The sequence below is a fragment of the Corvus hawaiiensis genome, chromosome Z (genome assembly GCF_020740725.1).
Source record: "Corvus hawaiiensis isolate bCorHaw1 chromosome Z, bCorHaw1.pri.cur, whole genome shotgun sequence".
Taxonomy (NCBI): domain Eukaryota; kingdom Metazoa; phylum Chordata; class Aves; order Passeriformes; family Corvidae; genus Corvus; species Corvus hawaiiensis.
In genome coordinates this window covers 33,941,334-33,955,611 of record NC_063255.1, presented here as the reverse complement: position 1 = coordinate 33,955,611, position 14,278 = coordinate 33,941,334, and the positions used below count along the sequence as shown (strand labels likewise).

The window sequence follows — 14,278 nt, the reverse complement described above, 5'->3', positions numbered from 1 at the left end:
GCAGTTCTGGACTTACCCTGCAGGATTGCAACTTCTGAAGCATATTTTCATATAAAAAAGAAGGTATCACCAGCATTCAGAACTATGAAAAATTTGACTGTTCCTACACTCATGAATACACTTCAATGTGATTGTTCTGATGTCCTCAGTTAGATTTTTCCCCTTCTAAACTCATGAAATTTTATCAGCATTTTAACAGCACCATACATAGCTAATAGAAATCCTATTCTGATCAATGTGGATGATTAAGTGCTTTCACACCCCTCAATACACTAGCAAAACACAGGCAGTAAGTGAATACTATAGCACATAACTGGCACATTAATAGAAACATAATAACCTTTTAATGCTGGATCCTTACATGGGGATGAGGGTCCCACATTATCAGAGAGTTCTAGGCACAACAATTGCTATAATAATAACCAGTTGCCTGAAAAAATTGGTGACAAACTAAATGACAAGTATTTAATGGTCTTTATGATTATTTGCTACTCAAAGCAGAGAAAAAAGGCAAATGGCAATACCCTGCATTATATTAATAATATAAAAAAATACTTACACACACACATACGTATAAACACACGTCTACACACACACACAGAACATCAACACTGCATCCTATCTTCAGGCAAAAACTCATGGAAGAAGTCCTATTTGCGTGGATGAAAACCTGTCACAAGCAGCTGATTCATAGTAGCTGTTCTCCAACTTGCCAAACTCAAAGGCAAGTCAGCCTGTTATTCCAACCCACCTCCTTCCAGTATTTCCCTCTCCTGCTTCAAGAATTTTCAAGTCTGGAAGAGACCTTCAAGATAAGTCCAACCATCAACCCAGCACTACCACTGTAACCCACAAACCACATCACTCAGCAGCAGATCCAGAAACCTCTTAAATGCCTCCAGGGACAGCAACTCCACCATCTCCCAGTACAACCTATTTCAATGCCTGACCACCCTAACACTGACAACTTTTTTCTAATATCTAATTTGAATCTCCCCTGTATCAGCTGATGGCTATTTCTTCTGCAGGCACAGTAGAAGAGACCGACCCCCACCTCACTACAGCCTCCTTTCAGGGAACTGCAGAGAGCTATGGGATCACCCCTAGGTTACCTCAGCCACTCCTCATAACATACATTCTCTAGTCCTCTCATGAGCCTTGTTGACCTTCACTGGACAAGCTCCAGTACCTCAATGTCCTGGAGCTGTGAGGGGGCCAAAACTGGACTTGAGGTGCAGCCTCAGCAATGCCAAGTACAGGAGGATGATCACTTCCCTCGTCCTGGTGGCCACACTATTCTTGGCTCAGGCCAAGATGCCTTTGGCCCTCTTGGCCAGCTGGGCACAGCTCACACTGAGCCGGCTCTCAGTGAGCACCCCCAAGTCCCTTTTTGCTGACCAGCTCTTGACCCACTCCTCGCCCGGCCTGTAGCACTGCACGGGTCTGCTGAGACTGAAGTGCAGGACCCAGCACTTTGCCTTATTAAGCCTCATGCAGTTGTCCTTGGCCCATTGATTGAGTCTGTCCAGGTCTCTGTAGAGCCTTCCTACCCTTGAGCAGGTCAACATTCCCACCCAGTTTTGTATTGTCCACAAATTTACTGAGGGTGCCCTCAATCCCCATGTCCAGACCATCAATAAACATGTTAAACAGGACTGGCACCAAAATCAAGGCCTGGGGAACCACTGGTGATCAGCCACCAAGTGGATTTACCTCCATTCACCACAACCCTCTGGGCCCAGCCATCCAGTTTTTTTACCCATTAAAGACTCCACCCATCCAAGACATGGGCAGTGAGTGCATAGGAGGAGCGCAGCTTAAATAACAAAGCCACTGCTGTTCAAAACATTTTCCCAGCCATGAGTTAGGAAGCTCAGGCTGGGCTAGTTGATAACCATACTGAAAAAAGAAGGCCGATCTTAGTTCACTCAAGGTTCTCTGCCCAAAAAAGACTGTACATCTTTTACATCTCCCTCCTGCAATAGAGTTGCCACCTTCAAGCACACACACCAGCACCACAGCACGGCTAGGAACTTAAGAAAAGAGAGGCAGGCTTCAGAAAATTTTGCCCCAAACATAAAAAGTCATGGTGTTTTGTCATGATCAACAATAGGAACTTGTGCAATTCTAGTAGGATAAGTCCATAAGATGGGCCCTTTCCGTGATGGAAAGCTATTATGGTAATAGGTGTACTACAGTCTGCAGCAGTAAAGAAAAAGCTTTCAAGGAAAGCTAAAAAAAGCTGTGTTAAATGGAAGGCAAAAAATACATATATATAGAACAGAAGGACACAGATTTAACTAAAAAGATAAATTAAAAAAAACCAACTGAAAGCTAAATTCTTAAGCTTTACAGTAGAGAGATTGCAGTAACTACTTAGAAGCACAACTTATTCTCCAAAGGACTTTCACTGATGCCCCTGGAAGCTTGGTTATCACCTAGGCACAAGCTTTAAACGTACCCATAGGCACACATGCCTATTTCTATGCATGCAGATTTACAATGTATGCCTCATGTAGCAGCAAAGGCCGCATATATTTCCACTGCATTGCAGCCACATATACTGCTAAAGAAATGCTGCACTGGTATGCAGTGTATTTGTTTGTACACCATGAGGAGCTCATTCACAGATGCTGCACACAGAAAGGACCCCATGAACCAGCACCTCTCTTATACCAGCAAATGAAGTCAAAAGAAGCAGTGTCCCTGGTGACCATATTTTTGTCCTTCAGATGTTAATTTGCCCTTGAATGTTTGTAAAAAATAACAATAATTTTTTAGAAAAAGCAAAACAGTTTAGGGACTCAAATGTTTCAAAAGCACTGCAAAACACTTTAAAGCACTCCTGAAAGTATAAAGTCCTTCAAAGTAACAAATACACACAAATAAAATGCAACCCAAACAAACAAAAAACATACCATCCTATTTTAAAATTATTAAAATGAATACTTTCGAGTTTCTAAATAAAATATCACAAACTAAAAATTAAAACCACACAGACAATCTGTCCAGTCACTACCTCAGGTTTTAGCTTTCAGTATTCAACAGTCTGGTAAAACCAACATACTCCAGGAGACTTATTTTAGGCCTTTTTTAAAATATATTTTAAAGTGTTCATTTTACTAAAGGTAAAAATTCAACCAATGTGTTGAAAGTGTATCTCAAAAGCACTACATAAAAGATAATGGAAATTTATCTCAAAAGCACTGCATTAGGAAAAAAAAGCTAACTCCTTTCCTAGGTTCATTTTAAGACTAAATCATACATAAAACATCATTCAAGAAGCCTGTACCAGTTACCAGACTGCTTATCCTCCTCCAGAGTTTCCTAAAATTATACCTCTAGTTCAAGATGTTCTTTATTTTCAAAAGTGTATGAATGCTTTAAAAGAATTCTTACAGGTAGGCCAAAAATCTCTACTCAGAGTAATACCCAGAAGCTAAAAATATTGCAGCTGGGGTGGAACTACACATTTATTTGCTGCCCAGTTCCAAATATGTACTAAAAAAGTGACCAACCTGGCACTCATCTTGAGCTTAAATCAGTACCCAGAACCGGTCTGATGGAATAAACTCCTCAATGCTTGCACTTCTTGCTACAATTTTAATACGAGAGGTATTCTTCGAATCTATCACGTTATGCAATGCAGTGAATTAACTAAATAAAAACATATTGTAGAGAATATGGCACAGCAGCATATACTGATGACGAGTTAATATATGCCTTCTCACATAAGAACTGAAAAGAGCTGGCAAGTACTTTGGTAATGAGAACCGTAAAAGAAAGCATGAAGACTTCAAATGATCCAGCTACACTTTATGCCTGTTTCTCTACCTGAAGAAAACTCCTAAGAAAGATACAAACTGGAAGAGTAGCTAGAAAGCTTATTCTTCTAAAAAAAGACATATCCTACTGTAGTATTTCATTAGGTATCAAGAGTACATTTAATTAGCTTTTATTTCACATAATCTTTGTAACTCTCCCTGTTTACAACTTCCAGCTTCTCTCTTTTGTGAGCACTGTCTATTTCAGTATAAGTATGTCTTTTGATCTCAAAAGATGTGATAGAAAGTCAAAGTCAGGAAAAAGTTATCTCTGGGAGATTTTTCTAAGTTGGGGTGAGAAGAGATACAAAGAACAGCCCAGAACAAGCAACAAAACTCATCTACATTGGGGGTTGGGAGGGAGCAGGAGGAAACAGCTCGTGGACTGTGTCTTTGAGAAGACTAAACACACTTTCAAGTAACTCTCTACTATTTCATTTCAACAAACCACTCATCATCAGAAAAGCTGAAGTAGGACAATTTAACAAAACTGTTAGTCAAAGCATGACCAATTACCACAATCAGATCTGCACATGTGAAACACAGCTGTTTTAGAACCTGTAGGAAAGACAAAGCTTTAAAAACACAGGTAATTCTGGAAATACCTATAGAAACGAATCCTTCCTGTGTGGTTACATTTACTTGATTTTAAGGTAAAGTATAGAAAAACTATTTCAGAAAAAAAAGTAAACATCAGGGTTTCATCTTACTTTGTTTCACGAATTCACTTAAAGCAAAAACTAACCACTACTGACACTAATGCAGAGTTATTCATCTGTTATTCTCATTTTAAAAATCAAGCTTATTGCTTGTACAGGAATAATTGCTTGTACAGAATACTGTAAAGACTGATGATCTGAGGAGTTTAAATGAGATGTCTCTTACAATAGTTGTGCCACAATTGCATCGGCTCATGACAAACACTCTTTTTTTAAACACACTTGAACACCTAGACTTCTGCACTGGATATCTGTGGAAGTACCACCTAGATATATTCAATAGCACAAAAGTCTTGAGAAAATATTTCCAACAAAATGAGGGGAAAAATCTAACGTGGTTAGCTTTAAATATTCAGAGAAGAAGTTGAGACATGGTTCAAGATACCCATATGCAGAACTAAAGATACATTTCTAATAATTTAGGAACTTCTTTTTTTCTTGTCTGTGGGATCCTCTGGTAAGTCAAACAAGTGCTTATTCTTAAAGAGGAAAAGCTTTGAAATACTTGTTTTATGAATATTCAAACATTTGCAACTGACTCAAAAGCTAATAGCCAGACCACTTGGTCCTCCACACAAAGGGCTGCTGTTAGAAAAAAAACACATTAGAAGAAAGGTGTAGCTATGCATTCTTCGTACCAGGGACATGAAAATGTGCCCCAGAGTCTTTCAGCAACATGGTAACTCAGAATTACACAGCTGTCAAACTCCAAAAAGGCATAAGCAATATTTCCTCGAGGCAGAGCAGAAAACACAGGATGCTCAACTCGAAACCAAGACACAAATGTAAGAGACATTAGCACTCAACCAGGTGAGAAGCTCTTAGCTCTTGGCTTCACAGATCAGATGCCCTCATACAATGGACCACAGACACGGGCCTGTGTGTTCTTCTGCACATCTTCATGGTAGCTATGGCAATGCCATCCTTCACAATAAAGATGCCAAAACATGGTATCTCCAACTCTTGCTGTTGTGCTGAGCCACATGAGGAAACACATATGACTCTGTAACATGCAAGTACCAGGGATGACTCTGCTTTCTCACCATGAAGTTCCTCAACCTCCCAGCCAAGCTGATCATGGCAGGATCAAGAAGGGGTAAGAAGACAGGGAGCCCTCAGGGTCAATGAACCCAAGGGAAGCAGTGCCCTCAGGCACTCTCCCCAAACATCCTGGGTGAAAGAGCAAATGAATGACAGGAGGTTACATAGAAAGCCAGAGAAAGAGCAGGAAGTCTACATAGCACAGTCGGGGTAGGCAGTTCAAGCAGGACCAGACAGAGCCACACAGGGCATGAGTAATGACCCAATTTAGCACCATGGTTACAGCAATAGGGTATGCATTTAATGATTTACATTTAATTGTATCATGTACACACAGAAACACTACACTACAATACTATGAAAATATAACTCACTTTTCTAATCAGGTGAGAATCACATAAAGTAAAGAAGTTTGATAAGTACAGTTAACATCACTAATCGGATAGATATTAGTAACAGATAGTTAAGACAGAACACAGGCAATCCTGTATCAGAAAATGTCCATTTATGCAAACAGTTCTAAGGCTTCTAGGATCATCTGATTTCTCATCATATACCTACACAGACCCCTATGGCAAGGGTCCACTCTTCTATGCATTTTTATTCCAGGATCACTGATAGCTCACTCTACGTTTTTATGGGTTTTTTTTAAAACTAGTGGCTGCATTTATGTAACTACCTAGAGATGCTGCCCAAATTAAACAGCTTAAGTGGGGGTGGGTACTGCCTGCTGCTTCAAGACTGATCATTCCTGTACCCAAATGAGCAAAATACCATCTTATCATCATCACAGGCACACACACCTCTAATGCCTCTATTCGTTCCAGGGTTGAACTCAAAGCTTAGTAGTGATCTTCAACAAAGAGAGAGATAAAGCCTCAAATTGGAAATTAAAATACATCAGGAAGGAAAATTTAAAACAGAAAATATAAGTCTTTTTAGAGGAAGATAAAAAATTGTTTACAAAGATTCCAGTACCACCAGAGACAGTAAAAATACCAATGCACTGCAAAGGAAACGTTTCTGAGTACACAGCTTGATCCAAAGAGGCATTTTCCCATGACATTTACTGCAGTATTTACTGTAACTACTGGGAATCAACAACAAATAGGATAATAGAGAACTTTTTTACTAAAAAAATGTGTCAGTAATGAGACTGTATTCTACGGTTGTCCTTGAACTTTGGAAACAAAGGGGGGAAAAAAACAATGGGAAAAACAGATATATCATTTACGCGGACTACTTGTATGTACGAAGTACAATATTTTCTTTCAACGTCAACATACGCAATACCGAAGGATCAACAGTGTATGAGATGCTTTGGAGGAATGTAGTTTTTAACTTTAAAGTGAACGTAGCAAACACTGGACTTGATAATCCTTATGGGTCTCTTCTACTTTAGGATATATAATATGATTTTCATCCATAAGAAGGGGGAAAAGGCTACAAAAAGAAAAGCTTTACAAGCATCTGAATATATGTTACAAATACAGCAATGAATTGTCTTTAGATGCTTTATGCTGCATTTGTCATTTTTCATTTTCTAAAAAATCACATTCTCTGATAGTATTTACACCCTGACAATGTCTGCTTTAATTGTTAGAGCCACTTATTTCATACACAGCATTTTATTTAGTAATTTTGTGGAACTACACTATTTGATCTGTTAAAAACTCAGATTATAAATTACAGAACAGTCTTCTGAAACTGAAAATATATTTTAAAAAAAGGGGGGAAGGGGAGAGAGATAAAGCAATCAGCCCTTTATTTCAAATGGTCCTCTTTACTCAAGTCCCTCTTAAACAGCAAAACAAGGAAGTACACAGCATCTCAGGTTGTTAACTATATTTCTGTTTTCAAAAGAATAGAACACATATGACTCACTACAATCAAGACAATTTCTTCATTCCTTTAAAAGAAGAACATTTGAAGGCTTTAAAATTAGTGGAAGAGAGTAATAGCTTGAAATACGGATTCTGAAAACAAATCAAAAGGCCCTTTTAATCTTTAGTTTCTGATTTGGGGAAGCTGAAGGCACTATGACCTTACAAAAACTAACAGACTTTTTACAGAGATGCTTTAGACAAATTTGTCAGGTTTGCTATAGCTCAGTCATTACAGCATCATCAAAACTGGAGGATAAATGAAAACAATTTAAAAATTATAAAAGAACAAGGGTGGATCTTCTATAGAAAGAAAATGATCCATTCAAAATACATTTCTAGCAGATACTTTCTCCTGAAGAAAGGAAATGGACTAGATTTAAGCTACAGTTCAGCTGTTGCTTCCGGACAGTTTGAATGTAAGCTGCTGTCAAGATGGCACTTTAACACCTTTCTGGTCCTTTATTCCTGGCTGTGACCACCTCTTTTCTCCTGATGCTCATGCTCAGCAAAGTGGATCCTGCCCCTGTTCCAGCTCACCACAGGGCTGCACAAGTACGGCAGAACAGGACAGCAACTAACAAGAGAAACCAACCCAAGTGTCCTCCTCTTTCAGTTCTCCATTTTTCACAAGGACCCTAAAAACACTGTCATTAGAGTCACTCTCTCAGCAATCCAATGACTAATTCTTTATTTATAGTGGAGGAGCTCCACCAGCAGAGACAGAGAGAGGCTCATCACCTCAGCTGTGAGTCACTTGGTACGTGGGAGACCTAGTCTTTAGACCTGGCTTCAAATCTGGCAGAACTAGAATTTAACTCTAGAAAGCTCAAAACATAAGAGTGGCTCACTGCAGGCTCACAAACTTCTTTTCTTATTCATTCTTGCAACAAAAAAATTGCCAAAAAAAAAACCAACAAAATTTTTTTAAAAAGCCGAAGTTGTAACCCTCTTCTTGCCAGCAAGGATATGCATATAAGCTACCATATGCTTACTGGCTAACTCTAAGTAGCAGCAGAACGAACTCTGACAGACAGCCAGTCTTAACCATACCAGCCGAGCCACCCAGCAAAGATCAAGCATTTCAGGTTTTCTCAGCAACTCTTTGACTTTCCGATCCAGTTCTTAAAAAAGAAATCTAGTTAAAAAATGACGCAACACTGATTCAGCTCTTCTGGAGCTAAAAAGCTCCTACAAATTTTAATATAATTGTTTCCAGCTTACATTAGTCTTTAGCAACACATACAAAATAGAAATCATACATCCTACCAAAATCAACTAAGTTCATAATAATCTTGCAGCTCAACAGGACTCAGTTTAATACTTACATACAACAAGAGGACTTCAGGACAGAAGTGCAACTGGCTATACAGGAAGTCCTGGCCCCAATCTTAGATTTTGTGCACATGTATCTGACGGAATATTCCCCTTCTAGCACACAGTGTTTCTGATCTAACACAGGTATGAAAAAGCATACAGAAACAGCTTCAATGCCCCAGGGAAAAAAAAAATTACTCTTGTCACCAAATAATCTAGTGATCTGCAACACACAGATCTGCTCAGGTGGAGTATCACACTGTTGCACAGCACAAACTATGCCAAAGCACAAATGCAGCTTCTCTTGCCAGACACCCTATTTCACTCCTTCCCATCTACATAGGTTTAATGCTGGGATAACATCCTAAGCAGCTTTGTCTTAATCATCGGTATTTTCCCAAGCAGCTTCCGCACTGGCATCAGAGTCAAAGATTCTTCACAATCAGACAGAAATACTGGTCAGAAATGAGTCGGGACTACTGCAACGCCCAACATATTTTTTCTTCACCTATTCTTTATTAGGTAGGTCCTTCAAGAGCAACTGACAACCAAGACTGGTGTCACTCTATTCCAGATCCCATACAAACATGAGTTTTTTTCAAAAAGTTTGTTTTCAGGCCCCAATCCTACCATGAAAACCTGAGCTTCTGAGCAGTCATATAAATCAGTCTCCAAAACTGTATTTTTCCACTCCATGCCCCTTAAGATCAGTGCCTGGAGCCAACACTTCCTGACATTCAACATCAAAATAAACTCTAACCATAGTGACAATATTATCTATTATCAGTTTTCTTCCCTTCCACAGATTTCTCCCCAAGACAAGCCATAAAAATAAAGCCAAAACTCTTTCCAAGATACCACTGTCAAGGTAGAACCATAATGCTGCCACCTGATACAGATCAGCAAGCATCACATGCCAATAAGAATTGGAAAATAGCTTTGTACAGACACAGCCCAAACACATCAGACTGTAAGATTAGGCTGCCAATGTACCATGCAATTTGGATGTCTGATTAAGAACTAGTCCTACATAGTCTGACATCGATTTCCATCAGCACCATAAATGTCTTCCCTGCTCTACCAGAGCAACAGATGCATTACTTTGCAGTGGCATTTACAACACGTAATGAAACAGTCACAAAAAGCATCTTTCTATTTTAAGTAAAGAAGAAGATTTGCCCCTCTAAGATTTCTACCTAACTAGCACCAAGTATGCAGTACTTTCTTTCCTTCTTCACCTGTTTACATACACTGTAGCCTACCAAACCCATTTATAAATGGTCACCTTTCCCTGGGCCATTCCGAAAAATGCTATTCCACAAAATTAATTGTTTTTTCTAACTTCTTGACACTAAATAACAAATAACCTCTTTCTGTGGCCCATTTAAATGGATTTTTCCTGATTAATGAGGGAGTGCCACAAGGGCAAGCACATATTTATATTACAGAACAGGTCAAAATAAGTGAAATAATATCCATCATATTAGCTATCAACCTTTTCCCTTTCTCGTAGTTGTATGCTCAGTCTATTTTTATCTACAAAGATAGTCTTGCAAATAACCACAATATTCTCAGAGAAACCAGCATGAATTTTAGTTATGGAATTGCAGATAAACTTTTTGGGTACTGCAACAGATACTTACTACTTTAGAAAATGCTACCATTGAACGAAATAATTAGTTCCTAAAATTACTTCAGCATAGGAAAATTTGTTACACTGCATGCGTTCTTAATACATTTTAACACTGTTCTACACTAAGAAAAACACTATTAAAGTTGTCTCATAGAAAGGCAGTGTAACAAATTTCATTTCTGTACAAAAAAACCCCAACCAAACAACACCTATTTCTGCTTTCATCAATAATGAACTTGAATAAAATACATCCGAGTAATTACGAAAATACAGGTAATTCTTCAAATGTCACAATGTATTTTAAGAGACTGTGATGCAGGGCAAACAGATATGCCACATGCTTATCCCACCTTAGAAAGATCTGCTTAAAAAGATCTGACCTGAACAGAACATATATATCAAATACAACAGCTTCCAGTCAAGGATTATATTGAAACCCTCTAGGTAATGCTCTAGACAAATTACAGTGTAGCAACGCTTACAACATGTCTGCAGTAACTGTCACCAATGAAAACTGAAAGACAGAAGTAGAAATAAATGTGATTACAGCAATATAATGTGAATATTTTCCTCTCTTTTTTCCTTACAGTCTGCAGTTCACATTCTGATGCAAGCATTGAAAGATAATTAAGGTGGAAAGAGATTGCAGATATAGCTACTTACCTTGCAAGATGAGAAACTATGTAAACAAATAGCATACTACAGTCTGCCCTGTCACTTACCTCATATGACCAAACGCACTGAGTTCCTCCAAACCTGCGGACACACCTGCCCACCTCCACGTCCTCATGGGTGGTGTACATTTCTCGAAGGCATTCACCTATATGTGGCACCATCCTCCGGAGAACCTCCCGGCTGAAGATCATTCCCGGCCCTCCCATGCAGAAGTTTTCTCCAGGCTCCAGCCCGAGTTTTCCAAGTTCTTCAATATTACCCAGACCAGTCTGCCCCAAATACAGAGGTTTACTGCTGTTCAGTGAGCGAAGAAACTCCTCCAATTTTTCACCTGTCAAAAAGACAAGATTACTGTTATTTCTCTGACCACTCTACCAGCCATCTCTTTTCCTGTACTTCAGGCTTTTATAAAAATATAACAGGTACCTGAGACTGTCACAGAAAATAATTTCAAAAGCAATATCCCACACCTCACCGAAAACATCCTTGGACAAGTTAACAGGTTTTTTTTTAAATTAACATTACAATGACATTTTCCTTCCAGCCAAAAGCTGGAATATGGTCAAAACTTAACTTTTAACAGTAAACTTTGTTCTGTTCAAACAATACGGATGGAAAGCACTCACTTGCTAGTATAAAACTGTCTCTAAAGTTGGACAATTTGGACAATATAGTTCAAGACTGGGGAGGAAAGGAAGTGGAGGGGAAAGGCCAGTTAAGATTTTAATAGGATTAATTTTTGAAAATACCAGAGCAAATGTAAATTAACCAAGAAAAACATGTTTGACTACAGACTAATCCTTGGAAAGAAAGTAAAACTCCTGTTCATTTCAAAGTAGTTCCAGTGCTACCATGTTTACACAGTTTTCCTCCAAACCCCTTAGCTAGCTATTTTAAGAAATTTTGTCTGATATTTATTTGAAATTAGAAGTTTACAGATAAGTCTAATTTGGTACTATGTAATCAGTTTAAGACAGGTTCAGTACAACTTCGAAACGAGCTCAAACAAAACACAACTTTACATCTGCAAATGAATGTATGTACATATATACGTGTGTACATGGGCAAGTATTTGACAGGTGAATGACAGCTGATGAGCAGGCAGCCTATTAAACGACTCAAAATTAAGTGACAAATAGGGAAGGGTACAGCCATCTACAATGAAGGTACAACAGTGTAAGCAACCAAGTTCACAACCTGGGCTTATGCTTACAATTTCAGCTTCTCTTTCTTAAGCATGGGACACGGCACGAACAATCCAGCCTCAAGTGCAGACCAAAAGAAACCAGGCTGCAGAACATCACGTCCTAACGCTGCTGTGAAACTCGCACGGGAGCAGGGCTGGTGCTGTCCGGAGATACTCGCTGCACTCAACTGCAGCTTCACTCGGAGCCCGCGGCGGCTGCGCTCGCCCAGCTTAGGGTCGAGGCAGGGGGAGAGATGGTACCGGTGACAGCAGCACCGCTCCCGAGAAGCCCCGCACCGACTCCCCCGGGGGGGCCGGGGCGAGGCGGGACTGACAGACACCCTGCGGTGAGTCCGGCACTGCCCCGCTGCCCGCCGCGCCGGGTCGGACCAGACCCTCTCCGCTGGACTACGGCGGAGGCTCGTCCGGGTGGGTCGCCACGGAAGCGAGGGCGGGGACAACAGCACCGGGACCGCTCACCGTGCCCGGCGTGGTCCAACCCGCAGTCTCGGCCCTCCAATGAGTCGCGGACTCCGCAGAGACGGCCCGGCCCGGGCACATCGGGGCTCCCTTAGGGATGGGGCGCCTGCCCATGCCCCGCACAACGGGGCTGGAAGCAAACGCCGGCGGGGCGGTGGCAGGTCGAGGTACCCATGCTTTCCGCGCCCCAGGCGGTAACCGAATCTCCCCCGGACCCACCATGGGACTCCGCCGGGCTCCCAGATACTGCTCCCCTTCCTCCCTGCCTCCCGCCGGCAGGATGCTCCCCGGTCACCTTTAATGTAGACGTCGTCGTCCGCCCGCATGAACCACTCGTACTTGTCCAGGTAGTGATCGTGCATGTACTTAATCATCATGAAAGACTTCTTTTGCGGCGGGTAAGAGTCGTCCACTCCTGGCAGGGCGACGACGGGCAGCGGGGGCACCCCGGGGGGCGCGGCGGAGCCCTGGCTGGAGAAGAACTCCACGCGGCCCGGCACCGAGGGCGCCCACGTCCGCTGCGCCGCCACCGCCCGACTGCCCAGGTACTTCTGGGCCGTCATCACCCCCACGTAGAGGAAGTTGCGGGGCTTGGTGCAGCCCTGGCCGCCCCCCCAGTCCCCGCTCCCGTTGTGGCTGCCGCCAGGCCGGCCGCTCCGCTTCTCGCCGCCTTCGTCCTCCTCCTCCGGCTCCCCTTCCCCGCCGGCAGCGGGGCTGGAGACCGTGCCCTCCGCCGCCGCCGGCGGCAGCTCCCAGGGGCTGCTCCTGAAACTCGTGCCGCCCAGCACCGCCGCTGCCTCCGGCGGCGCCTGCTGCCCGCCCGCCGCCGCCGCGCCCCGGGCCGCCCCCGGCCCTGCCGCGCGGCTGTAGTAGGAGCAGAGGCTGGCGCCACGCCGCTTCTTCTCGCTGAGCTCGGCCACTCTAGGGGCGATGAGCCAGGAGGCGGCGGTGAAACCCAGCACCAGCCCCAGCACCACGCTCAACCAGGGTCTCCGGGATCGCGCTGCCATGTCGCGGGCGGGGCGGCTCCCGGAGCAACGCTACCGCCGCCGGCGTCCCGCTGGAGGCGACCCCCGTCCCGCGGCGGCCTCAGGCGCGGCGTCTCCCGCCGCGAGTCCCTGCCCCGCCGCGGCGGCCCGGGCGGCTCCGCTGCTCCCGAGTCAAACTTCTGCGGGCGGGAGGGCGGCGGAGCGCGAGCGGCGGCGCCTCCGCTCCGCTGGCACCTTGTCCCCGCGGCGGCTGGTCCCTCCCCGCCCCTCCCACCGCTCAGGCTCCTCCGCCCCGGCCCCCGCGCAGCGCCCGCTGCCTTCCTCCGCGGCTGCCGAGCGCCTCACCCAGGAGGGCGCCGCCGGCGCCCGAGCTGCGCCGAAGAAGTGGCGGCCGCCGCCGCCGCTCCGGAAGGAAGCGATTTTTTTAGATGCCTCTCGCGGATCCCCCGCGCTGCGGCCTCGGCACCCGGACCGGCCCCGCCGTCCGCTGGCGACCCTCCTGCCCGCTGGGGCCGGGGCCGCCCGCCCGGC

At 43.4% G+C, this 14,278-nt stretch overlaps 1 protein-coding gene across 1 annotated transcript in view; it reads right to left on the bottom strand.

Annotated features, from left to right (window-relative positions):
- The window catches only part of CHSY3 (chondroitin sulfate synthase 3), a 140,282-nt gene extending 126,297 nt beyond the window's left edge, over positions 1-13,985 (bottom strand). Inside the window, exons 1-2 of the mRNA XM_048291554.1 lie at positions 13,054-13,985; positions 11,140-11,423 (exon numbers count right to left, since the gene is read on the bottom strand). Of these exons, the coding sequence (XP_048147511.1) occupies positions 11,140-11,423; positions 13,054-13,768 (999 nt within the window). The 5' untranslated portion in view covers positions 13,769-13,985. The remainder of the gene's footprint in view (positions 1-11,139; positions 11,424-13,053) is intronic.
- Positions 13,986-14,278: the final 293 nt, after the last annotated feature.